This window comes from Tursiops truncatus, chromosome 1 (genome assembly GCF_011762595.2).
Source record: "Tursiops truncatus isolate mTurTru1 chromosome 1, mTurTru1.mat.Y, whole genome shotgun sequence".
In the NCBI taxonomy this organism is placed as follows: Eukaryota; Metazoa; Chordata; class Mammalia; order Artiodactyla; family Delphinidae; genus Tursiops; species Tursiops truncatus.
This window is the reverse complement of record NC_047034.1, coordinates 159,298,873-159,324,364: the sequence shown is the minus strand read 5'-3', so window position 1 is coordinate 159,324,364 and position 25,492 is coordinate 159,298,873. Positions and strand designations below refer to the sequence as shown.

The following is a 25,492-nucleotide window of genomic DNA, read 5'->3' as shown; positions in this document are numbered from 1 at the left end:
TTGTGATTCTTGGGCCTGTGGGAGAGGCAGACATATAAACAGACAGTTATGAGTGATACACAGAAGGGCATAGTGCCTATGAGGTACAGAAACCAAATGGTGGAAAGAATGGCTAACTCTGCTTGGGAATAGGCAGTGATGGAAAACTTCAGAGAAAGGATGATGCCTGAAATATAGGCTGCCAGACAGAAAAAGAAGTGCAAGAAAAATTAAAAATAAATAAATAAAAGAAAAAGAAGTGCAGACACAGAAGTATTTAACAGCAAGCTGTGTTCAGGAGCTATGACCCCTTCTCTTTAATTTCTGCACATACTTTTTACTGCTTGTCACCTCCTTCCTGCCACCACCCCTGTCCAGCCAACTTCCTTCAAATCTTAAAAGGAAAACAATTTCTAAGAAAGAATGGTTGAGGGACTTCCCTGGTGGTCCAGTGGTAAAGAATCCTCCTTACAATGCAGGGACACGGGTTCGATCCCTGGACAGGGAACTAAGATCCCACATGCCATGGGGCAACCAAGCCCACACGCCACAACTACCGAGCTCGCGCGCCTCAACTAGAGACCCTGAGTGCCGCAAACTACAGAGCCCACGCACCCTGGAGCCTGCGTGCCACAACTAGAGAGAAAACCCGCACGCCACTAGAGAGAAGCCCACGCGCTGCAACGAAAGATCCTGCATGCCTCAACAAAGATCCCACATGCCGCAATTAAGACCCAATGCAGCCAAAAATAAATTAAATAAATAAATAAATAAGAAATAAATCTTAAAAAAAATGATTGAGAATAAAGGAATAGGAAGAACAGGGTGTATGTGAATGGGCAGGGTCTAGGTCAGGAAACCCTAAACAGCTCTGATGGCAGGCAGTAAAGCTGTAGAAAGTTGACTTTCCTTGTCTCGTTCCAGAATCCCTAGCACAGAATCTGCTGACAGCCAAGACAAATCTCCCTTTTCACTAGCCCTTAGCAGCTGCCTGGGCTTTCAGTTAAAGTCTGCCCTAAGGCCAGCTGAGCTGGGGACTTTGAGAGATGGCAGGAGGCCCTCTCCAATAGGCCCCATACTTCGCTGGACCTTTATTATGCTGCACCGGGCTTGCCCAAGGGCCAGCTGGGGATAGGAAGACAGATGGGGTCAGCTCAGGCCTGGCCACTCCAGCAGGTCCCAAATGCCCTGATAGGATTCTCAACCCCCTGCTGGCTCCCCACCCCGTTATCATTTTCCATAAGCCCTGACTGACCCAGACATCCTTTCACAGCCAACAATTCACTGAATCCTAGAATTACCATCTTAGAGTCTGAGGTAAATGGCATGTAAAATCATAGAACAATGGTGTTGGAAAAGACCACAGAGGTCCTCTAATTGAGTGGCTCCCAAATATTAGTGTGCAGACCACTTGCATCTGAATCAGGGCCCCACACCAGTTCAACTTCAGCAAAATCTCTGGAGGTGGGACCTGGTTACAGGTATTTTAAAAATATACTCCCCAGGGATTCTGCTGAGCAGCTCTAACCCTCTAAATCAATTATAACACAGGCATTCCTGTCTAATGGTCACCCAGCTTCTGCTTGTACATTCCAGAGAGGAGCATCTCTTGACCATTCTGTGTTTGGACAGCTCTGACTCAGCTGCTTTCTTTGTTGAGTGTAAGCCTGTCTTCTTATAATCCACTTGTCTTGGCCTTGCACTTTGAGGCTTCCCAGAATAAGAGCATTTTCTCTTTTCCAAGGTAGTCTTTTGATGTTTGAAGATACTGATCTCATCTATCTCCCCTGGTTCCTACAACAGTTCCCTATAATGATTTTCTGGGAGGGTACCCAGAATCAAAAGCATCCTCAGGTGTGGTTGAGCTCCTGGGCAGAGTACTGAGAGAACTTTGCTGGCTTCCTTCCCATGGAACAAAGCCCAGAGCTGCCCCACCTGGCTTTTAGACTCTTTGCAATCTGGCTCCAACACTTTCCAAGGTTCCTACTCATCTGTCGCTCCCCCAACATGCTGTTACCACCACCATGTGCTGTGTGTCATTTTTGATCGCACCAGGAGTTCTGGTGATCTGTGAAGTTGTCCACTATATCAGACTGTACTTACTCCCCTCCCAGATCCCTCTGCTCCCCAATTTCCAATCTTCCTTTAAGATTCACTTAAAGTGTCATTTACTCAGTAAAACTTTTTCTAATTTCTCCTGAGGCACTTCCTCCTAGTTTGTAGGTATACCTCGGACAGTATGTATTAGATTGAATTTGAATTGCTTATTCATATCTGTTTCTAAAACAAGGACATAAGAAGACACAGAGCACAGATAAATAAGGTACATCTTCCTGGAGTGTCAGTTTTACTTGGTGCTCAGTCATTTAAAACATTTATTAATGTAAAACAAGCACAGCTATATTATGAAGCAGCATACAAAACCACATACATTTAAGTAGTCAATTTCACTGGAGAAGAAGGTATGGGGGAATGTTCTAGATTAAGAGACACTAGAGCGAATACCCCAAAGCATAAAACTTGAATCTAGATTGAAAAATTAGCTATAAAAGACATTTTTAATACTGGGGAAATTTTAATATGACCATAAGATGGTATTATGGAATTGCTGTTAATTTTCTTAGATGCGGTAATGGATTGTGGCTATGAAAGAGAATGTTCTTAGGAGATAGATACCTGCTGGAGTATTTTGGAATATTTGGGAGTAAGGAATTATGATGTCTGCATCTTACTTTCAATAGTCATTGAAAGTTGTACATATACAATGTGTGTGTGAGAGAGACAGAGGAGAGATTATTGAATCTAGATGGAACATATACAGATATTCACTATGTTAATCTTTCAATTTTTATGTTTGAAACTTTTCAGAAAGTTGAGAGGGGGGAATCATACATTTTATAGATTCAAGGTGAGATTTCAAAGTTATTAATTTCAGGAGTCCCTCCTGCTCCAGTTCATTCTCCTCTGCCATTAAGGCACTTACGGGGAAAAGTTTGAGAAGCCCTGATTTTTGTTTCCCTCCCCACTATTCTGCCCTGTGAGCCTTCAAAGATGAGGCTATGCGCTTCCCTGGTGGCGCAGTGGTTGAGAGTCCGCCTGCCAATGCAGGGGACGCGGGTTCGTGCCCCGGTCCGGGAAGATCCCATATGCCGTGGAGCGGCTAGGCCCGTGAGCCATGGCCTCTGAGCCTGCGCATCCACAGCCTGTGCTCCGCAACGGGAGAGGCCACAACAGTGAGAGGCCCACGTACCACAAAAAAAATAGATAAGGCTATAACTCGGTAATTTCTGTATTCTCGGAGCACAGCACAGGGCCCACCACAGAGGCCTGTTGAATTAATGTTTCCTGAATGAGCAAAACCTCTAACTTAATATGCATGTGACCTTGGTTAAACAGTACCTCTTTTCAGTTTCCCCTTCTGTAAAATGAGGTTGGACTAGATGACCTAAGTACCTGTAATGTCCTTTCTGGCTCTAGTATCTTTGGATGCTATACTTTGAAGGAAGATCAGAGGTCATTTTTCTGCACAAAGCCCCACAGTCAGTCAGGCAGAGATGACCACAGTAGATCAACCTCTGCTTCCTGGCCAAACTCCTAAGTTGCAGCTCAGCCATGGGCACTGGGAGAAGTGTTCTTAAGTTCACACAGACCACATGTCAGAGCAGTGGTTTCCCTGAGATCCAAGGGGTGCCAGGAGAAGTCAACTTGGCTTTATGCTACCCTCCTGTCTATAGTTATAGCCATGGCTAACACTAGTGTCAACTTTAAACTGCACATTGCAATCAAAAAAGAAAGCTTTAAAAAATACTGATGTTTACCCTGGAGATTCTGATTTAATTGGTTTGGGGTATGATCTAAGCATCTGGATTTTTAAAGGCTCCTCAGGTGCTTCTAATGTGCATTCAAGGTTAAAAGTCACGAAGGCCTACACTGTGGTGATGGGGTAAGATCTCTAGCTGGGTTTTATGTCCTGGCTTTGCCACTTACTAGCTGGTTGATCTTAGATGTTACATCTCTTTGGACATGTTGCCCCAAATGTGACAAGTGAGATAAAGCATGTAAGCCAAAAAGAACAGTTAAATAGTGAAGGACAACTATCACTGAATAAACAGGAGAAGCCTCTGTGGCTCTCCCAGGAAAGATTAAAACTTTGAGTCTATAGAGCAGTGGTTCTCAAACTTGCATCAGAATCACGTGGAGGACTTGTTACACTGGACTGCTGAACACTCTTTCCCCCAAAGTTTCTGATTCAGTAGGTCTCAGGCAGAGCTCTTGAGTTTGCATTTCTAGCATGTTCTCAGATGTTGATGATGCTGCAGTTCCAGAGACCACACTTTGAGAATCACTGCTCTAGAGCAGAGTTTCTCAACAGCAACACTAGGGACATTTTGGAGCACCTACTTCTTTGAGCATCCCTGGCCTCTACTCACTAGATGTGCTAGCATCCCTCGAGTTGTGACCATTGAAAATGTCTCCAGACATTGTCAAATGTCCCTTAGGCAGCAAAATTGTGCAGAGTTGAGAACTACTGCTCTAGAGGATATAAATTAAAGAAGAATCTAAGAGTGTAGGTGAGTTGCAGAGGCAAGTGAGGAAAAGAAATTGAAACCTAGAAGAAAGGAGGAATTTGGGATAGCTCAGGGCTTGACATGGAAAGGGTGGGCGCCCACTCAGGGGTTTTTCGAAGGATCATTATGTGTCTGCGGTATACAGACAATTGACCAGAGGGCAGAGGGCAGGCTCAGAGGTCAGACTTGGCTTTATTTGGTTCCACAGGAATAGTAGCTGTCTTTTAAGTCTGGCCCCTCCTTCCGTCCCGGGACACAGCTGTCAAGCTCTAAAATCTCTTGGAAGAAATCCTGTCCTAACTCAAATGGCCTTCCCCTAAGGCTCACATGCCTGCAGCCCCAAATTGTTCAGAGCTCTCTCTCTTACCTCTATTTCCCATCCACACCTTGACATCCTTGACACCTTGACACCTTGTTAACATCCCATGTTAACAAGCAGCAGACTTCAGGTCTATCAGGAGAAACAAATTACTCTGTAGTTTTGCTGTGAAGAAGCAACTCTGTTAAGAGCCCTGACCTGTCCAAATGCACCTCCCTGACAGTTCAGCTCACAAAACTTAACCACCCAGTGAAAAAAAGATTTGGCTCTTTAAGTGCCAATGGTATTAAGTGCTAGAGACTGGAAGTCATGAAGGGAAATTAACTGAAAACCAGAGATGGCATTACTCATTCGGGAGCAATCTATCTCTCCCAAAGTGAGAATACAATTTGCACCCTCTAGGGATGTTTTATACTCAAATCTTTATTCCCCAGGCTAGGGCCTCTATTCCCTACAAATTCTAAGTGGTGCTGCTATTTCCTGCTAATGGGTTTCTACCCAGCCTTCGAAGAAGGCACTTGGGAGGAGTGAAGAGGCTGAGGTTAGAGGAAAGCCCTTGCAGCCTCCAGGACCTTGTTTCTTCCCAATCATTGCCAACTTCTCAAGGGACTGGTAGGCTTTTAAAAGTGCAGCGTCAAAGTTCAAGCCTTGTTTTACCCCAAGCCAAGAAAGATGAGGGTGTGTGGAAGGGACTGGACTAATTGTGAGGTATGTAGCCCGGGTATTTATAAGGGATTAGGGAGTGAACTGTGATTGTGATAGAGGTGTGAAAAGTGGCTTGCAAACTATCTTTGGCCAAGTCTCTTTTGGTTAAAGGCATAACCATATCTATAATTATTGCTTAGGTCTGAAATCTGAGTCACCATTCCTTTTGAAGATCTCACTCTACTTAGTAAAGGTTCTAAGCGTTCCTGCAGTAAAGGAATGCTATTTCCCTTTATTTAACCCAGTCTTTCCTGAACTTATGCGAGCATGGGATCTTTATGCCCAAAGTACCTAAGACACCTGGGAAACAGTGTTCTGTGGAATACACTTTAGGAAACCTCAACCTGTAAGATAAATTATAGTACAAGCTCTCCAGCACTTGGCTCCTACTTAATTTGGCCCCATCACTGACCATGCTGAAGTTCTTTTGGTTCATGAAAACACACCAAGCTTTCAAGCTTGTGCCTGCTGTTTGTTAGAATGCACATGTTTTTTGCCTACTGGCAAAGTCCTACTCATTCTCTAAGTCCCAATCTAAGCATAATCAATCTGTGAAGCTTCCTTAACTCCCAGGAACAATAAAGTGCTTTCCATTTCCAGTGTAAAGTGAATAAACTTTATACTTTATTCACTGTACTAAAAGTAATTGGTTTGACAGGTTTATCACCCTGCTGGTTCCTTCATTAATGAGTTAAATCTTGGACATGTGCTCACTTAAAACTATCCTCTTTCTTTTATAACTTAAGTAGGTGATTCGGTTTGTGAGCTAAAAGTATAAAACCAAACACGTTCAGAACAGGTTGGAGGTGTGAAGACCTCTGTGTTGAGGTAGGAGATTCAGAAAAGACACACTGCGCTCCCCAGTGCCAGATGACATTCATCAGTGCTGATCTGTGTGCCGGGCAGAGTCACCCCGCGAGCCAGAGACAGTACCTGTCGTGGGGGTAGAAGGCAACTAATAGCATTTCTTAATGCCTGTCAGTTTAAGAAAGACAAGCACAATGATAAAAAAAAGTCTTAGACAATGTCATGGCCCAGCAGCACCAAAACTTTCTCATATTCTTTTTGAGTTGAGTTTGATACAGCATTCCAGCCAATGCTATTGCTACCAGCTGAGAATGCCCCAAATCTGCCCACTTTAGGAAACCAGAGGGTAGGGATTGCTGCTCAGAAAAGTGCTTTTGGCAGGAGGCAGAGTAGACACAGACTATGTTCAGCTTCTTGGAAGTTTAAATGGACTGTATGTATCCCCTGGCCATATCATGCTCTGCTAAGATTTACAGTGGTCAAGCCTCAAAGAAAAGACAGCAATAAATCCAATCCACATGGCTCTTGTAAAAAGGCATCAATTTGGCTTTTAATACAAAATGAGTCAGAGAAACAAAGAAAGAAAATATCATACAAGTTATTGAGTTAAAAAAAAAAAAATCCCCAATGAATAAATTTCGGTCACATTCCCTGTCTTCAGCCTAAATTAGGAAACAGGAGACTATGCACCAACCAATGTGTGTCCCTTTGAGGAAACCTTACTTAAAAAAAAAAAAAAAAAAAGGAAAAAAAAAAGTCAATCCCTGAAATCTGGCAGGTGGTTTTTAAGAGGCCACTGGTAAGGTTGCCTTAATGATCCTGATGAAATAGGATACTGGGATACTTGTGGTTGCTGGAATATGGCCACCTCCTCCTTGTTTCTTGCTAGTAATGATCTTCATCTGAAGGGAGGATGCTCGCTGGGCATCATTTGATGCCACTTATGCTGTCTGAGGTCTCAGGGTCAAGCAGCCTTGTGGAGTCTTCCATTCCATATCTTCACTGAATCTCTCCCATATATAGTCTCTTGTCACTGGATGCTGAGAGAACTGAGGTGCAAACAACAGAGAAGATAACTCGAAATAATGAAGGCTAAAGGAGACCTGGTGCTCAAGGGCTCTTACGTTAAGAGGCAATTTTGGTATAAAAGAGCAATTGGATTTAGCTTAAATTCCTCTCCTCTTAAACACCATTCACAGGAAACTACAGTATAGTCTGACTTTTCAATCCAAGTCCTCTCAAAACCATGAGGGTGGACTGTGCTATGGGAAATACATTATCAGGGTCTAAATCCTGATGTCCCTTGTCACTCAAACCTTAAGAAAAAGACCTTCTCAGTCATTATAGAAGAGAAGAATCAATGTCTTTGTCAGTCATTTTGTAAACGTGCGTCCGCTTGGAGAAAGTTACGTTTTCTCCTTAAATTCAAAGCTCATTATCTAGTTTAGCTAGCCAATAAAATGTTAAGTTGAAATTTATATCTGAACATTAAGAAACATCATTTTTTTTTTTTTTTTTTTTTTGCGGTACGCGGGCCTCTCACTGTTGTGGTCTCTCCTGCTGCGGAGCACAGGCTCCGGACACGCAGGCTCAGCCGCTCTGCGGCGTGTGGGATCTTCCCGGACCGGGGCACGAACCCATGTCCCCTGCATCAGCAGGCGGACTCTCAACCACTGCGCCACCAGGGAAGCCCCGAAACATCATTGTTTTATCCAACTACATCACTGAATCATAGACCTGAAGCAAGTAAACTCAAAAGAACTAGAAATAAACAGACTAACCAACCCCGCTTTGAGGTTAAGAAAATGGATCATTGCTCTTACCCTCACCACTTAGAACAATGGTGAGACTGTCAACGATACCCATAAAGACTGTTTAAAAGGAAATTCACATAAAACAGATGCCCACCTCTGCCTCTGTATTCTTAGGGCTCTTTAGGGAGATTCCCTCACTTTCCCTTTCCCCACAGTCAGGACAGACTTACTGATGGGTTCGTCGGGGTGGAAAGCCACTTCATTGATGGAGCCAGCGTGGCCGGGTAGCTTATACAAGATCCTCCTGCTTGTGGTATCCCACACATACACAAACCTGCAAGGTATCATGAAGAGCAAGGCTAAGGCCTCCCAGAACTGAGGATAGAGGAGAAGCATGGCTTTTTCAGGGAAATGGAAGCAACCCTTTATTTATTCAATCCTTATTTATTGAACTGTGCTCTGACGTTTAGAAACTAGGAATATAGATTTTAAATAACGCATGGATCCTGCTCTTGAGCAACTAAGTGAAAAAATAGGAATAGCTAAAAATATCAGCATTACTGGTATTTTCAAACACAAGCTTCTGAAATAGGAAAGATCATGGAGAAGAAAGACAAACGTTTTTCCTACAGATCCCACACAGAAATCTTCTTTAAAGAGCACCCAATATAATTAGGGTGTAGTTAACTTCATATGCACCTAGGAATGTCTTAAAGGTAACCCAACTCATGGCAGGTTGCGAGAGTAGGCTGTAGATCCACCTGAATTTCTTCGTACTGTATTCAAATCACAGAGCCCAGAGGCGGGACAGGACATTTCTGCCATATAAACAAAACCCAAACATACACTTGATCCAAATCTTGCATTGAATTCATGGACAGAAAGAATACTGAATTCTAGCATGGGAAGGGGCCAACAGAAACCAGCTAGTCTAAACTCATTTTACAGAAAAGAAAACTAAGGTACAGTGACTTTTCCAAGGTTACACAGTTCATTAGTGGCTCAGTGGCAGAATTAAAATGAGAACTCTTAATATATTCTGGTATTCTTTCTCTTACCACCCTCAAATACCTTGTGTCCCTTGCCATCCTCCATTCTCCCCCACCCCTGCCAAAAGAAGTTCCTTTGACCCTCAGCCTTGCTTGGGTCATTTTAAACTGAAGGTAAAATAAATAGATATTATCTTCATATGACCATGCAAAGACAATCTGTTGGTAAATTTAAAAGGCTGGTTGTTTTCAAACAGGTTATACCAATTATTTACGTATTTGTTTTGTTCAATCAACACCTAAAAGGGTACACTCATCAGCACTTGATTATAAAATACCTACTTCTGAAAAACATTACACTTTTGGTAAAATGCAAACAAACAAGAGCTTATTAATTACACTGTTTAGCTCACAAGGGCTAGGCTCTGTAGGAACTAAATAAAAGTTCCATGCAAGGTGGAAGAGAAGGAACCCCATCTGTCTACAGACTCCCTGGCTCTCATGCTCATATTTTCCTCAGTGTCTTCTTTCTTGCCATAACTGTCCTCATTAATCCATCTACAGCTATGTGGCCTACTGAAAAAGTGTATAAGTTCTGGGTTCAAGTCTCAATGCAACTATTTAATAGTTAAATAACCTTAGACATTCATTTAACTTCTCTGAGCTTCTCTTTCCTTAGTCAAATGATGGAGTAATGATGGAGACAATGTTGATCTCACAGCTTTGTTGAGAGAAATAATGAAATAATGTATGCAAAGTGCCTGGCACAGAGAATTAATGATAGCTATTGTTATGATGAATAAATAAACGAGCAAAACAGAATCACATGAAATCAACAGGCTGAATATGAATAAATCACTCACAACAGAGAGACTGACCACTCTTCTCGTAGTCCTTGATAGGAACTGTTGAAGGGTTTCAAATCTGAACATGAGGAGGTAGGTGAATTGCAAGTAGGGAGGAGAAATTTGCCAAATTCAGGCCAAGCTGAAAAGCAGTTTTCTGAGAAGGAACAATACATTTTCCAGGCACATAAAAGCCAGCAAAACCCCAGCGCTCCAAGGGTTTACTTTGAGGCCTCACTCTGCATGGCTGCCGATTAGATGCTAAATTTAGAGGGGTTCCTTATCCTCTCCTTACTCTGGCATGGCAACATTTGGGAGGAACCAGGCTCCTTACGTAACAGCGCTGCTTGTTGACTTGGGGCTAATTGGTGAGGTGGCCGGTGAAATGTGGCCAACCCTCAGCAGGTAGACATACAGGCTCTTCCTAGACCAGAGCCATGCTTCCACATGTAAGGTTTAAGGAACAGTGGGGAGGGAAAGAGGGAAGAGAGGACACTGAAAGTTAGAAAGGACCAATGTCAGAAACAAACTGCTCAGAAGAAAAGCTAGGCAGATATCATTTAAAAGCTTAATTACATAGGAAAGATATATCTCTGCTGAAAATCATGTAAAAATACTTAGAATGGTTCTTACTCTGTCAGAATGTAAGACATCTTAGGCTGTGGGCCTGTTTTTCAAGGTCTTTAGAAACCTAGCAACTGAAAATCCCTTAGATTCCCTCTTCAGGGCAGCTTGCTAAACCACCAGGACTCAAACCAGCAATGTGGCATGGTTTTACCTGTGCCCTTTTCCCCCCATAAAATACTCAAATACTTGTCCATTTTTCCTGGCATTAAACATGCCAGGGAAAAAAAGTGGACTCTGGAATCTTCAGGTATGTTCAGCATTGTTCACAAGTCAGAAAGGGTGGGACAGACCAAAGTGAGGTTTCTTTATGGTTGTGCTAGAGCCCCAAATAGGAGAAAACTCTGGCACATGCTGAAAGCCCAAGCTAGCCTAGGAAAGGCTTCATGCTTATAGGATGGTGCCTGTTTTAGTCAGGTAGCAGGAAAATCTCTAAGGGGGGGAGAAAGATGGGGTTAAGCTAAAAAGGGTTAAGACACCTCCCATTGGGAGCTAAACCTAGAGTCTGCCATCAGAGGGCCTCATCATTCTTTACCATTCCACATTTGCAGCCCTAGGCACTTGAACACCCCTACTCAACCTCTGACTCCCAATTATAGGTCACCACAGACATGTCAAATACAACAGCATCGGAATGAAGAATTCTCTCCCTTCTGTTTCTCATTCATCACCTAATTCCTCAGGCAGTTTAAATTGATAGTTAAAGCTTCACAGTCTCTTAATTCAGCTCAGGGTTGGAAAATACCTAGCCCACATGCTGCCATACCCCTCACTTAGCAATCTTGACACTTTTCCCATTGAACCCAGACCCAGCTCTGAATCATCCCCAACATAGGCAGCCATTACCAATAGATGAGCTGATATGCAGGGCAAAATTTGACTACCATCCTTGAGCTAGGAATTTATTCATGTAATATTCACTAGCTGCTTACTCATTCAGAGATGAGTAAGACTCATTTCCTGACCTCTAGGAGCATATAATTTAGTAGGGGTGCCCCACTATGTTTGTCTTACTGTAAGATGTAATAAACGTTAATAAAGGTTAGATGTATACAGTGTGACTACAAGCCAGAACAAAGAGCAATTAGTAATGCTTGAGAGGTAAGGGAAGGAGAGAGCCAGGAAAGTTTATAGATATAACATAGGTGATTACTGGAGAGAGATAGGAGTTTGGATAATGGAGAAGAGGAGATATAAGAGAGAAGCCTGGAGGCATAAGGGATGTAAGAACAGGGAAAGTTCCATGTGAGTGAAGCATTGTGGTGATGGTGGGGGAGGAGTACACAATATGTATCTGAATGAACTGAAGCACGGCAGAAGAATCTCATGAGGGAAACTGGAGCCAGATTAGGAGTTTGAATTTTACTTTGATGGCAAAGGGAATCCAATAACCAAAGAAACTGTTCACACTCCAGGTGTAAAATGTATCCAGAGAGGGCAGAAATGATGTGTTTGTTCACATGATCCTTAAACTCTTCAGACCGCACATGACTTCATCTCTGAGTACAGCTATAACTCTCTGTCTGCTATAGCTCAGTATCTGCACTTAATGCATTAAACATGAGAAGATACCTGCACGGCTACATCATTCTTTACCTCATGCCCAGTAATCCTTACCTGTCGGCTGAGCCAGCTGCTATCTTGCTTCCATCAGGTGACCAAGAACATCTCAGAAGATTCTATAATGATGAATAAGCAGGAATCCAATGAATATAATAATGCCCCAAACCCCTCTTTATTAGACTACAGCATCACTAAGAGACTTTAAATTTCCTGAGTTTTTTCTTGGCTGTGCCAGACGGCTTGTGGGATCTTAGTTCCCCGACCAGGGATCGAACCTGTGCCCCTACAGTGGAGACATGGAGTCCTAACCACTAGACCGCCAGGGGATTCCCCCTCTTAAATAGAGTTTTAATTATTCTCCTCAGCATATAATCAATAATTATCTTATATTCTGTGGCCCAAGACAGCCTAATTTGATATATTTCAAACCATATAAAAACCAGCTGTAGAAACTGCTTAATTTACAGTAAATTAAGAGTGGACCTGACAACAAAATTTTATTCTGCCTACACATGGAGGCTCCCCTTGCTCCTTTATCTTGATCCTCATTAAATTTTTTGTTTATATTATAGGAAAATAAAAATAAAACCAATTCTAACAAAAGATAAAATTTGATTTATAAAGTGAAAATGAATTTTAATGGGTTCTCAAAAGAAAAATATTAGTCTATATTAACAAACTATCTGGAGGAAAAGCTTTTTTGAAGAGCTGACCTGGGATTTGAGAGTTTAGAAAAAATTTCTGTCTCTCAGAACTTGGCCTGTGGTGCTTACTGAGGGAAGGGATGTATTCTCAGGGCTCTAATAGCTGGTCACTGGGAGGGTGAGGGAGGCCATCTGGGTAATAGCCATGGGAATCTGAGTCCCATATGGAACACTGATCTATGAGGGTCAAAGTTCCCAAGGAATTAAAAAGATAGGAGTGTCTTGTTGAAGCCCGAAGTCCTAAATTTGAGGGGGGCCCCATCACTATCTATCTATGTGATTGCCTTCTTGCCTATGCTTCTGTTAGTTTTATTTCTGGCAAGAACAGTTTTGATGCAGAACAGTGTTACTAGAATGCAGCCCCTTCTCAGTAGAGCTGTTGTTCCTTATCCTTAGCACCATCCTAAATGTTTCTTTGAATCAAATGGACAGTAAAATTCCTCTGCCATGAAGAACTCACCTTTTCAAAGTTGTGCACATTTCCTTGAAATATCTTCACACACCTTTCTTTGGGAGCAAATGGCCGGACATCCCAGACCCGCACTGCAAATTCAAACAAACAAAGCAAAACAGCTATCAGCCAGGGGCCTCCTGAGAACCCAGCTGAAATCAGTATCATGTCAATGATAGATGCTGTTTCCTGGGTGGAGAAAGACCAACATGATACACTGCTACCTGACAAGGCTTTTTTATTTTTCTAATGGGAACGAAATGCATCCAAGTTCTATTAACAGGGACTAAGGACACAGAGGAAAACTGAGAAGGTAGGAAGGGAAAATGTCAAACACATTGCTGGGGATCTGCAACAGAAAGTAGTTGGGTGTGATACTGATTTCAACAAAACATTCTGCAAATGATTCCTCTGCCAACCCCAAGAGTCACACCTAGCAAAGTTTCAATATGACAATCTAAATACCACTGACTACTGTGACAATCAATCTATAAAAATCAAACTCAGGACTAACCTTTTCTAATTTTGCTCATAGGAGAAACTGACAACTACCAAACTACCAAGAATTAGAAAAAGTGAACTTTGATTCCAATTCTAGCTCTGCTGTATATATGGGGGATATCAGGAAAATAGTGAGGTTCTTTGTGTTTTGGTCGCCTTTATAAAACGAGAATACCACTTGCTCTTTTTTAAAAAATAAGAATATTTTAAGGGTCAAATAAAATGATACATGTGAAAGAGCTCTAAAAGATTGGCAGCAATAAACAAAACAATAAAAATAAACAAAAAAATTTGTTATTTTATTGTATAGGTATAACAAGAGATTCTTATTTTTATTTTAATAACCATTTCGGGAATCTCATCTTTCCTTACTATGCACAAAGCTAGAATTAGACAATGGCAAATCTACTGAAATAGGATATAAACACCCACAGTAAGCAGTGGCCACAGCCATTGTTAACTAAAGCTAAGAATCTCATCTTTCCTTACTATGAACAAAGCAAGAATTAGACAATGGCAAATCTATTGAAATAGGATATAAACACCCACAGTAAGCAGTGGCCACAGCCATTGTTAACTAAAGCTAAACCTACAGTGGAATTTGAGTGATGTCATTTTATTTGACTGTGAAAAAACAACAATCCTTGAAGTCAAACAGGTATAAAAAGGTGAGGCTATGCATGAAAGTTTGCTATTCAGCTGAGAATACAGTCAGAAGGTAAGGATGTTCATTCATTCAAGTATTAATTGAGCACCCATTGAGTGCTAGGCACAGTTTTCATTACAAAATGTCAGTGAAAACATTTTCATCTATCAGAGGGGCAGTTCCAAACTCTCCCAATATTAAGCATATAATCCAACAGGTCATCTTTCTTTTTTGCTATAGTAAACCCACCCTCCCATCCAACAATTCAAAAATAAGCAAAGAAAGGACAAGTGTCTGTGTAAATCCAGAATATTGAGGTGTTTTAATGAGGACCTCTTGTCACATAGGGAAGGGAAGATAGACTGGCAGAAAGAGCACAACTGAGATATCAATAGGTCTACTGATCATCTGAGCTTGGTACTCTTTGAAAATGCTTGAGAACTGCCTTGGATGGATCTCCAGACTCATCTTCCTCAGTAAACTAATCACTATTAGTTTTTTGTACACCGCTTGAATCCATAGCCTTGGATTCATAACATACCAGAGCTGAAATGGGCCTTAAAAGTAAAGTCCAGGTCTCTTATATTATCAGTATAGAAACTGATGCCCAGAGAGGACAAATGCTATGTGCAAAGTTGCTCAGGGATTAGATGGCAGATCGGGGACTAGAATCCTGGCCTCTTGACCATCTCTTCTAAAGTTTTTTCCTTTTCTTCCTTTTATTTTTTTTTTCTTTTCTTTTTTATGCCCCTGCCTCCTCCCCTCAAAAGTCAATTTTAAAAGGTTACATATTCCAAGGTATTTAAGATATAGTTCCAACAGAAAAACACAAGCTCTGCAGCAAGAGTTGTGCTGTCTCAAGATAATCAGGTTTCACAGTTCAGGCAATTCAAAATTAACTCACTATTGCCCCCAAACTGACTGTTCACTGGCAATTTAGAGAATCTAAAGAAGTCATATGGAAACAAAAGCATTTTGTAGGTTTGCATGTACCTCTATCAGTTAGATAATGAAAATGACTCCTGCAAAGTTAAGACAGCCGCACACATAAGGCAGTGGTGGTTGTGACACGCAGAACGAGTCGCTTAGTAATGTCAGGGTCGGTTTTTTCTTACGCTTCTGCTTAAAATATGAGCACTTTCTTGTTCCAAATAATTTTTACTAAAACCTAAAATAAGAATAAACTACATAAGGACTAAAATTCTACTGAGATGACGATGATTTAAACAAAAATCACTGGAGGTTAATGGGGAAGGCACTAAAGAAAGAACAACATGGTGCCTGCTTCTATTTACCCACTGCCTTTCAGAGTCTTTATATACCACCGTGTTAACAAGGAACTGATTTCAAACTACAGTCTATACAGACCAATTTCTACGTAACACTATTTTTAAAAGCTAAAAAATGTTCAACTTCAACTGCTGAAATTCAGAGATATCAGTTCATCAGAAATGCCTAAAGCATCCTCTGAACTCCTTTGTCCCTGATCACAACAGAAGTAAAAAAGTAAAAGGTTTCCCCTAGGCCCAGATATCACATGTCCCTTAGGATCTATCTCACCAAGCAGGCAGGGAACAAATTTATTTACTTTCTTCCCTATCCACTGACTAAACATTTAAAAAAATTACTTCCCAACTGGTGTCTTATAATGCAGTATGCTGGACATGTAAACATTGGTCTTTCTGTTCAGGCTTTTATACTTTGGGAGCAGCAGGTTCACTCCTGATGTCTTTGACATCATTGTTTTGGCCCATCAGATAAAATTCTTTGTTGGGAACAAGACTGACAAAATGAGCAAGGTGGCTGGACATGGCATAAAAAGGCTGAAATTGCAGCTATATCCCAGGCATTTTCTTGGTTGAAGACATGCACCTCGAGCTTTTTGAAATGGTCATCTGTTATGTCATCAGCTCAGGAAAATAGCAAGAGCAAATTCCAGCATTGCCTTTTCCTGGGCAGGGAGGTCAGACTTTCTCCAGTTCACACAGACCTGGTCAGAGAGCACTGGGTTCTTTGAGAAGACCCTGTACCGGGCACTGTGGACAACCACGCTATAAGAGCACCTGTCAGCCAGGCTGGTTACCACAATGATGAGTTCCTTGTCAGCTTTGCTGAGCTGGCCTGTTTCCTTGTTACAGATGGCACTGTAGTAAGCAAAGAAGGCTCTGAATTCCAATGGCCGGTGACACAACACTTAAATACATTTGTTAAAAATCCTGTCTTCTTTTCTATCTCCTCCATGAGCTCTACAATATCAAAAGGCAGGTCCTCTTTGTAGTGAATCGGGCAACGGCTGATGGGTTTGGACTTCTCTTCTGCTGAGTCTCATAAAGGTGCAAGTTCAGGGTCATCATAGGCAACTTTTTCCAAAACCTATTTGTCACAGGCAAAGAAGAGACATCTGCCTCACAACGCCGAGGCGGCAAAGCATCGACATGGTGGCATGTGGCGTGGAGGCCAGGCTGCCTTCCCGCGCACCCAGCCCTCTGGGCCTAAAGTTTTTTCTATTACAACCTGTTTTCCTAATTGTCCTGGTGGACACCTGCAAGCCATCCTGGACTCTTTCCTTGGACCCTCATTTACCCAGCACACATTTCTAGTTTCTAATGCCCACTTTCTTTAGGGTCTACAGTGACTGGGCACTGGGAGAGCTTTCCTTTCCAAAGTTACCTGTATTGTCCATTGCATTGGACAAGAGGTAAGAGCCTTCAGAGCTTAAACTCAGGCCAGTCACTGAATCTGCATGGCCTCTCATCGTGTAGGTCAGCTTATTTTGGCGCAGGTCCCAGACCTGCAAAACAAAACAAGGCAGCACTCCCAGAAAATCAAATTGTGAACAGCAAAGAAATAGTTATTAAAGAGTCAACTGCCTGGGAAAATTAGTATGCCTTCTTAATCTGCCTCTGGGCCAAGCATTACTTTACCACAAAATATAGGATTTCTACCAAAGAAGAAAAAACTCTTGCCTTTCTAACACAGAGTCAAAGTTACTAAGTTTGACTAGAAAAATATGAACTAATGAATGTCAAATATTAAGATCAAGTTTAACAAAAAATAATAGAATTTAAAGAGGTTATTTTCAATTCATAACAAAATATATTCGGAATTAAAAAACAAAATAGCATTTAAAACACTTAAACTATGATTCTTAGCAACTAAAAATAAACTATTATAACTATATAAAAACAAGTAAACAAGTCATTTGAAAAAGGCATTATGATTGCATGTAAAATGCATATAACAAGGTAATATGCAAAAATACAGGGGCTTAAAATTTTTCATTTAACGTCATAACATGTATACAATGGAAAAGCATATTTATTAAAAGAAAAATAAATTGTAGGTTCACTGTTCCCTGTGTAGGAAAGGTAAGAGAAACAGTTCAGCTGAAAATAACCTAATGTCAGACAGAAAAAATAAATTGTTCATTAAGTTATGGCTCATAAACACACTGTAACACTATGAGCTCTCATGCTGCATTCGAAGAGCAGAGTGGAAGGAGTGAGCATTTAGGGTCAGACCGAACCAGTCTTTGCAACTTAAGAGTTATGTATCACTGGGCCACTAACCCTCTCTGAGCCTGTTTCTGGTCTGTAAGATGGGGATAACATTTACTTATGGCTGTTGTGAGGATTACAAATAGAATGCCTAGTACACAGCAGGCCCAATAATAATTGGTAGCTATTATTAAGCAACTCATACAAATATTCTGAAGATCAAATGTAAAAATGTTTATAAAATAATCTACTATTAAGCAAAGAAGGAAAATACAAAACAGTATATTTACATAGACTGAAACTATGTAAAAAATATATTAAAGGCAATAGAAATAGTCTGGAATGTCATATGGAAAAAGAACAGCAATTTTGTTAAGGTCATTGTTATTATATAAAATTTCATCCAAATTCGATTCAGTACTGACACATAGTTTTTCTAAATGAAACAATTTTCTGCTGTCCCTTTAAGCAAGGCACCTTCCTCATCTAGAAATGAGTTTGATGTTGTATGTCAAAGCAATACATAAGGCAGACAACTCCACTTTCCCCATCAATAATTCATGTGTGGAACCCAACACACTTCATATACAACCATTTTTGTGTCAGGATGTTTGTTGCCTCAATAATTAGGGAAGCTTGAAGTGGCTGACATTTTTTTGTTCAAGCTATTGTTCCTTCTCTTCAGAGAAGGCATTGTTGAAATCTTTAGCTTTTTAGGAGAGAATGTAATTCATCATCCCTCACAACACCTGGGTGCTCCTTCCAGACTTTCCTCTTTGAGGCCTGCACATGCTGTTTTGCAGAGCCAAAACGTATCTGGGATTTGCCAAAGAAGAGTGAGTAGGGCACTAATTTAAGCAAAATATTTTGCAAATGTCCTAATCAGCTGTTCAGTGAACGTTTGGGCATCTGATTAGTGGCAGGCGCTGCTGTAGATAAAAGAGATGTTGTCCCTGTTCTCAAGGAGCTAAAAAAGTGATGAGAGGCCTGGAAAGGGGGCAGTAGCCAAGACAGCAGAGGGATTAATGTTCCCATGGTACATGGATGGGAGGGAGAAAGGGAAGGTTTCACAGACTTGAGCAGGATATGGAAAAAGGAGATTTTTGTTTGTTTATTTGTTTGCCGTACCACGCAGCTTGTGGGATCTTAGTTCCCTAGTCAGGGTTGGAACCTGGGCGCATGGCAGTGAGAGCGCAGAGTCCTAACCACTGGACCACCAGGGAATTCCCAAGAGGTTGTTGGGTTTTTAAAAAAAAATTATTTATTTAATTTATTTATTTTTGGCTGCGTTGGGTCCTCGTTGCGCATGGGCTCACTCCAGTGGCGGTGAGCGGGGGCCACTCTTTGTACGGTGCGTGGGCTTCTCATTGCGGTGGCTTCTCTTGTTGTGGAGCACGGGCGCTAGAGCGCAGGCTCAGTAGTTGTGGTGCACAGGTTTAGGTGCTCAGCTGCATGTGGGATCTTCCCGGACGAGGGATCGAACCCGTGTCTCCTGCACTGGCAGGCGGATTCCTGAACCACAGCGCCACCAGGGAAGCCCCTAAGAGGTATTTTTTATTTAGACAAAACAGAAGGGTATTCCCAGGCAAAGATAATGCATGAAAGCAGAGAGGCATGAAAAAATTACTGGGTTGTAGGGAATTAGGCAAAGAGAGGCAGCAGACAATGCTTGAGTGATAGGCAGGCAAAGGGCAGCTCATGAAAGGTTCTGAATGACTGGCTTGGATTTGATCTCCCTCACTGGGGAGCCACAGAAGGGTTCAGAGTAGTGGAATGAGTTGGCCAGATTCCAGAAAGATCCTTCTGGCCCAGATAATCGGAAAGGATGAGAGCAGAGGCGGGAAAATCTATCTTTACCCACTACTTTAAAAAAAATCATCAACTAAACTCCCATTCTGACTAGAGCTCAGGATTACAAGCAATGCCAAAGAATTGCCAATCAGATCTTCAAGTCATTAAGAAGAAGCGCATTTTCTTCTTTTATTCATTTTCCTCTGACTCCACAATTCTATGCCCAGGAAGAAAATCCCAAGAGGTTGGCAGGAACAGTATATTTGCTCACAAACATATAGAGAATTTGCTCACTCCAGATTTTAAAAGGGGCTTCCATTCCCTGTTTGCTCCCCCCCCTTTCTCAGAATAGGCAGTGTATCTGAGAGACAGAAGCAAACAAAAACCAGGCTAGTCAGGAGTACTTCCTAATGTAGTAAGGCAGTAGGGATTTGTCAAGCAAATGCTCAAGGCTGGTAAGCCCCTGACTGCTTAAAGGGTACTTGTTAACTGACTAGAGGCAATTTGATAGAGGCAATTTGCAAGGGACATGGGTTGGGTTCAAGCCCGGGCCATAGCTACTGAAGCCCACACTCCGCAACGAGAAGCCTGCGCACCACAACGAAGAGTAGCCCCCGCTCGCCACAACTAGAGAAAGCCCGCACGGAGCAGCGAAGACCCAACGCATGCATGCATGCATGCATACATACATACATAAATATTTTTAAAAAGAGTCTTTCTGGGTCCAAGGGCAGTTACTCACTCCTAAGCATGTCAGAACAGGACGTTGTTAAATAGGGAGAAGACTGAAATTCTATGGTCTCACATCTCTCAAGCACACCCCTTAGTTATACAAGAGCAAAATGAAGCCAAATAGCTATAGCAACCTGATTTCAAATTATTAACTACTGTCGCCAAAAAACAATCTGGCGACCTGTATCCAAAATGTGAAACATCCTTATATTTGTTAACACATTAATTTTCATCTAGAAATCTATTCTGAGAAAGTAACTAAATATGGAAAAAGTTTCACACACAAATATGTTGGATACAGCAGCATAATTTGTGATAGTGATACATATGAAACAGACTAAATGTTCAGTATATTGATTGCTGCTTACTACATTATGGAATATTCTAAAAATAAAATATCTAGAATATTCTAATATTCTAGATGATGGTAGCTGACATGTGCTGAACACTTACTATGTAACTGCCATGTTGCTAAGAATATTATATTTTTTACCTCATTTAATCCATGTAACAACTGTATGAGGTAGGCTGATTATTCCCATTTAGAGATAAGAAATGGAAACTCAGAGAGGTTAAATAACTTTCTTAAGATAACATAGCTAGGAATTAAGTGGCACAATCAGAAAAATGATCCTAAGTTCTGGGGATGTTATGTACATCATGGTGACTGAAGTTAACAATACTGCATTGTATATTTGAAAGTTGCTAAGAAAATAGATCTTATCACTAAGAAAAAAGTGCTAAGAAAAAAGTTCTTATCACAAGAAAAAATATTCTAACAATGTGAAGTGATGGATGTTAACTAGACTTCTAAAGTTACTCATTTTGTGTTATATAAGTCATTATGCTGTATACTGAAAACTAATACAGTGTTATAAGTCAATTATATCTCAATAAAACTAGAGAAAAAAAGAAACAGAAAAATGATCCTAACTACAACGCTAAGAAGAAAATAAGATAAGAGTGATGTGATGAAGAGCAACTAGAAGGAGGGCCTAGTTTCATCTAAGAAATCCTCTCTACAGATATGTCTGAGCTGACATTTGAAGACAAGACTAAGCCAGCCATGGCAATATCTAGTGTCGGGGGTTCCAGACAAAGTAGTAGCTATATGTTACTAAGTGAAAAGAGCATCATATAAAATTTTATCTGAACATTAAGACATTTACATACAGAACACTATGGCACAGAAAGAGACTGAGAGGAAATAAACTGAAATATCAAGAGTGACTAAATCTGAATGATGAGACTACGAGTGACTTTTTTTCTATTTTTATTTTTTCTAAACTTTCTTCAATGAACAAATGATCATTTTTACTACTAAAAACATTTAAATTGTAATAAATAATTTTATCTCAATTTTTAATAATTTTATTCCCAATAAAGTTGATTTATTAACCATACATTTAAATGCATTTTTACATCTCTGCAAAACTTTTAAGGAAAGCCTACCCTGATTTTTAGCTTGGAAAATAAGACATACTGTAAACAGCACACAAACACGGAGTTCCCAATGCTGACAAGAGAACGTAATGATCCAGAGCAGGTACATGATAAGAATGCTTGAGTTTTTAGAATACTGTGTGCATTTCTAATAAAAAAAAAAAAATCCCTGAAAATGAGCACTGGCAGAAAAACTTGAACGTTTGTGGACAGAATAATGACTTTTTAGTTTAGAAAGATAAAGACTACAAAGCTATGATATGATCCAACAACCCCACTCCTGGGCATACATCAGGAGAAAACTCTAATTTGAAAAGATACATGCACCCAATGTTCACAGCAGCACCATTTACAACAGCCAAGACATGGAAGCAACCTAAATGTCCATCAACAGATGAATGGATAAAGAAAATGTGGTATATTATATAATGTAATATTACTCAACCATAAAAAGAATGAAATAATGCCATTTGCAGTAACATGGATGGACCTAGATATTATCATACTAAGTGAAGTAAGTCAGAAAGGGAAAGACAAATACCATATGATACATCACTTACATGTGGAATCTAAAATATGACACAAATGACCTTATTTACAAAACAGACTCACAGACATAGAAAACAAATTTATGGTTACCAAAGGGGACAGGGAGTTGGGGAGGGATAAATTAGGAGTTTGGGATTAGCAGATATAAACTACTATATATAAAATAAACAACAAAGGTCCTACTGTACAGCACAGGGAACTATACTCAATATCCTGTAATAAGCCATAATATAAAAGAATGAGAAAGAATATATATGTACAACTGAATTACTTTGCTGTATACCAGAAACTAGCACAACACTGTAAATCAACTATATTTCAATTAAAAAAAAAAAGTTACAAAGCTATGATGTAGAGTTATCAATTGCCGTACTCATGGGACTATATTTATATATTACTCATATTTGAGATATATTTGGATTTCAGAAAAAAATTAGTATATATCAAAAGACAAAGACTGAGATTAGCTATCTGAAAAAAAGCTGATCCTAAGAGAAGGTATAACATATAACGTGTGTCTGAGAAGACATGGAAAACCTTCAAAACCTGAAAAGGGACCCAGTTCCCTTCAGGACTATAGTACAACTGAATATATTTGTTTAGAAAACGCCCTGGAACAGTCTACACAAAGAGCCCGGAATAAGCCACACTACTTGTGGTAAGAAGACATTACTGACACAAGAGTATTAGGCTAGTCTATCCCCACAGTAGATATGAAAAGATCAAATTCTCATAGTTTAAATTTAAAAAGCCAGTCTCAAAAGGTTACATATTGTATGATTCCATTCATATGAAATTCTAGAATAGGAAGTATAGGACAAGGAACATTATCAATGGTTGGTAGGGGTTAGGGATGGGCAGAGAGTTTGACACAGAGGAGTATTATGAAGATTTTTGGGGTGATGGAAATTGTTCTGTACTGTTTGTGGTAGTTACAATGAATCTGCACAAGCATTAAAATTCATAGAACTGTACACTAAAAAAAGGTTAATTTCATAGTATGTAAATTTAATAATAATAACTTAAAAGTATGAAAATTATCATAGCTAGATGACACTAATCCACTTTTATGTGTATTAGAGCCCTCTAGTGATTCTAATGATAGTGGGCTCCCAAACTTCACTCAGGGAAATAATGCATTAGCTATTAAGATGATCTAATTAAGCCCCCATGTTCTGACTGTACATTCTCCAAATAGTTATAGGGTGGAAAAGGGATGTGAAGCTGAATTTTGGAAATGGTGAATTTTGAAGTACTTATGAGACATCCAAGTGGGGGATGCTGAGTAGCTGGTTGCACACATGGGCCTGAAGCTGAAGATCTGGGTTGAGAACAGACTCATCTGAACAGAAATGACAATTAAAGTCACAGAATTAGATGAGACTTGTCCAGGGAAAGGTATATATAAGAAGAGCATCTAGTTAAGAACCTGGGGGAATAATGACATTTAAAGAATGCATAGAGAGAATAGCTTGTAGAGGTATCTGAGGAAGGATATGCCTGATGGAAGGGGTAGGAAAGCATATTGTTAGAGCCAGTTTAAAAAACAAACAAAAAAGGACTAAAAGGATCTACTGGGTTTAGTAACAGAGAGATCACTGGTGGCCTTGAAAAGAACAGTGCCAATAAAACAGTGGAGGCAGAAGCCAGACTGCTGAGGAGTGGTCAGAAGATAGGGAACTGAGGAATGGAATGGAGATAAGGCATTAGAGACAGTGAGTGTGGGAAATATTCAGGGGATTTCTCACAGGTATTAAATAAGAGCAGGACTCTGGAACCAAACTCTGCATTTTGAACTGAGGTCTCATCGCTTATTAGCTGTACAGCCTCGGGTTATTGTGCCTCTCTTAGCTCAGTTTCTTCGCTGGTAAAACGGCATTAGTAGTACTTATGTCAAAGGATTGTTGTGAGGCTTAAATGAATTAATAAAGTAAAGCTCCAAGAACAATGTCCGACACAGTTAAGTATTAGAGGATAATGATAACACTATTATCATAACCACTATCACCATCTTTCAAGAAGTCTGGCTGGGGCTTCCCTGGTGGTGCAGTGGTTGAGAGTCCGCCTGCCGACGCAGGGGACACGGGTTTGTGCCCCGGTCCAGGAAGATCCCATACGTCGCGGAGCAGCTAGGCCCGTGAGCCATGGCCGCTGAGCCTGTGCTCCACAACAGTGAGAGGCCCACGTACCGCCAAAAAAAAAAAAAAAAAAAAGAAGTTTGGCTGTAAAGGGGAAGATTGACAAGGCAATAACAAGAGAATGTGGAACTGAAGGAAGACTCCCTACCCCACCAAGAGAAGACCTGAGCATAATGAAATGCTAATGAGAAGCAATACAGTTGTTTAAAAATATAGGATCTGGGGGACTTCCCTGGTGGTCCAGTGGCTAAGACTCTGCGCTCCCAAGGCAGGGGGCCCGGGTTTGATCCCTGGTCAGAGAACTAGATCCCACATGCTGCAACTAAAGATCCCGAGTGCTGCAAGGAAGATCCCGAGTGCTGCAACTAAGACCCAGCACAGCCAAATAAATAATATTAAAAAAAAAAATATATATATAGGATCTGGGAAAATTGATGGCATGAGATCCCAGAGACAGGAAAAAAAGGTTGAAATCCTTCCATTTAAGGAACTACCTTTAGACAAAAGGACATTCCATCCATAGTAACAGCAAAGGAGGCAAGAAGAGATGGGAATACAGTACAATTTCTAGGTAGAGACAACATAAGTTGAGTATTTACCCAACAGTTACTAGTCTCAGAAGGTAAGCAGAAGGTAAGTCAAAGTCTTTGAAATACCTAAGGAAGCCAATAAGTAAAAGCAGACACAAACTGAGTGGCCTCTCCCCACCCCCACACATTTCATATTTACTGGCACTTGCTATGTCCAAAAACTCTGCGAGGTGCTCCAATGAATTTGGCTCATTCAATCCCCATGACAACCCTATGAGATAGATATTATTATTACTCCTGGTGCACACATGATGAAACAGAGGCTGAAAGAACTAGTGTGAAGTCACAAAAAACTAG

The 25,492-nt window shown here is 40.7% G+C and overlaps 1 protein-coding gene across 3 annotated transcripts in view; it reads right to left on the bottom strand.

Annotated features, from left to right (window-relative positions):
* Window positions 1-25,492, bottom strand: part of SNRNP40 (small nuclear ribonucleoprotein U5 subunit 40) — a 45,580-nt gene that overhangs the window by 2,960 nt on the left and 17,128 nt on the right. The window contains exons 6-10 of one of the 3 annotated variants that reach the window (XM_019938252.3): window positions 17,126-17,246; window positions 13,318-13,400; window positions 12,208-12,269; window positions 8,363-8,466; window positions 6,902-7,427 (exon numbers count right to left, since the gene is read on the bottom strand). In XM_019938252.3, coding sequence (XP_019793811.1) covers window positions 7,378-7,427; window positions 8,363-8,466; window positions 12,208-12,269; window positions 13,318-13,400; window positions 17,126-17,246 — 420 coding nt within the window. In that variant the 3' untranslated portion in view covers window positions 6,902-7,377. Of the gene's footprint in view, window positions 1-6,901; window positions 7,428-8,362; window positions 8,508-12,207; window positions 12,270-13,317; window positions 13,401-17,125; window positions 17,247-25,492 lie in introns of those variants that run through there. The other 2 variants (XM_019938253.3, XM_073793069.1) reach the window with 2 other exon arrangements.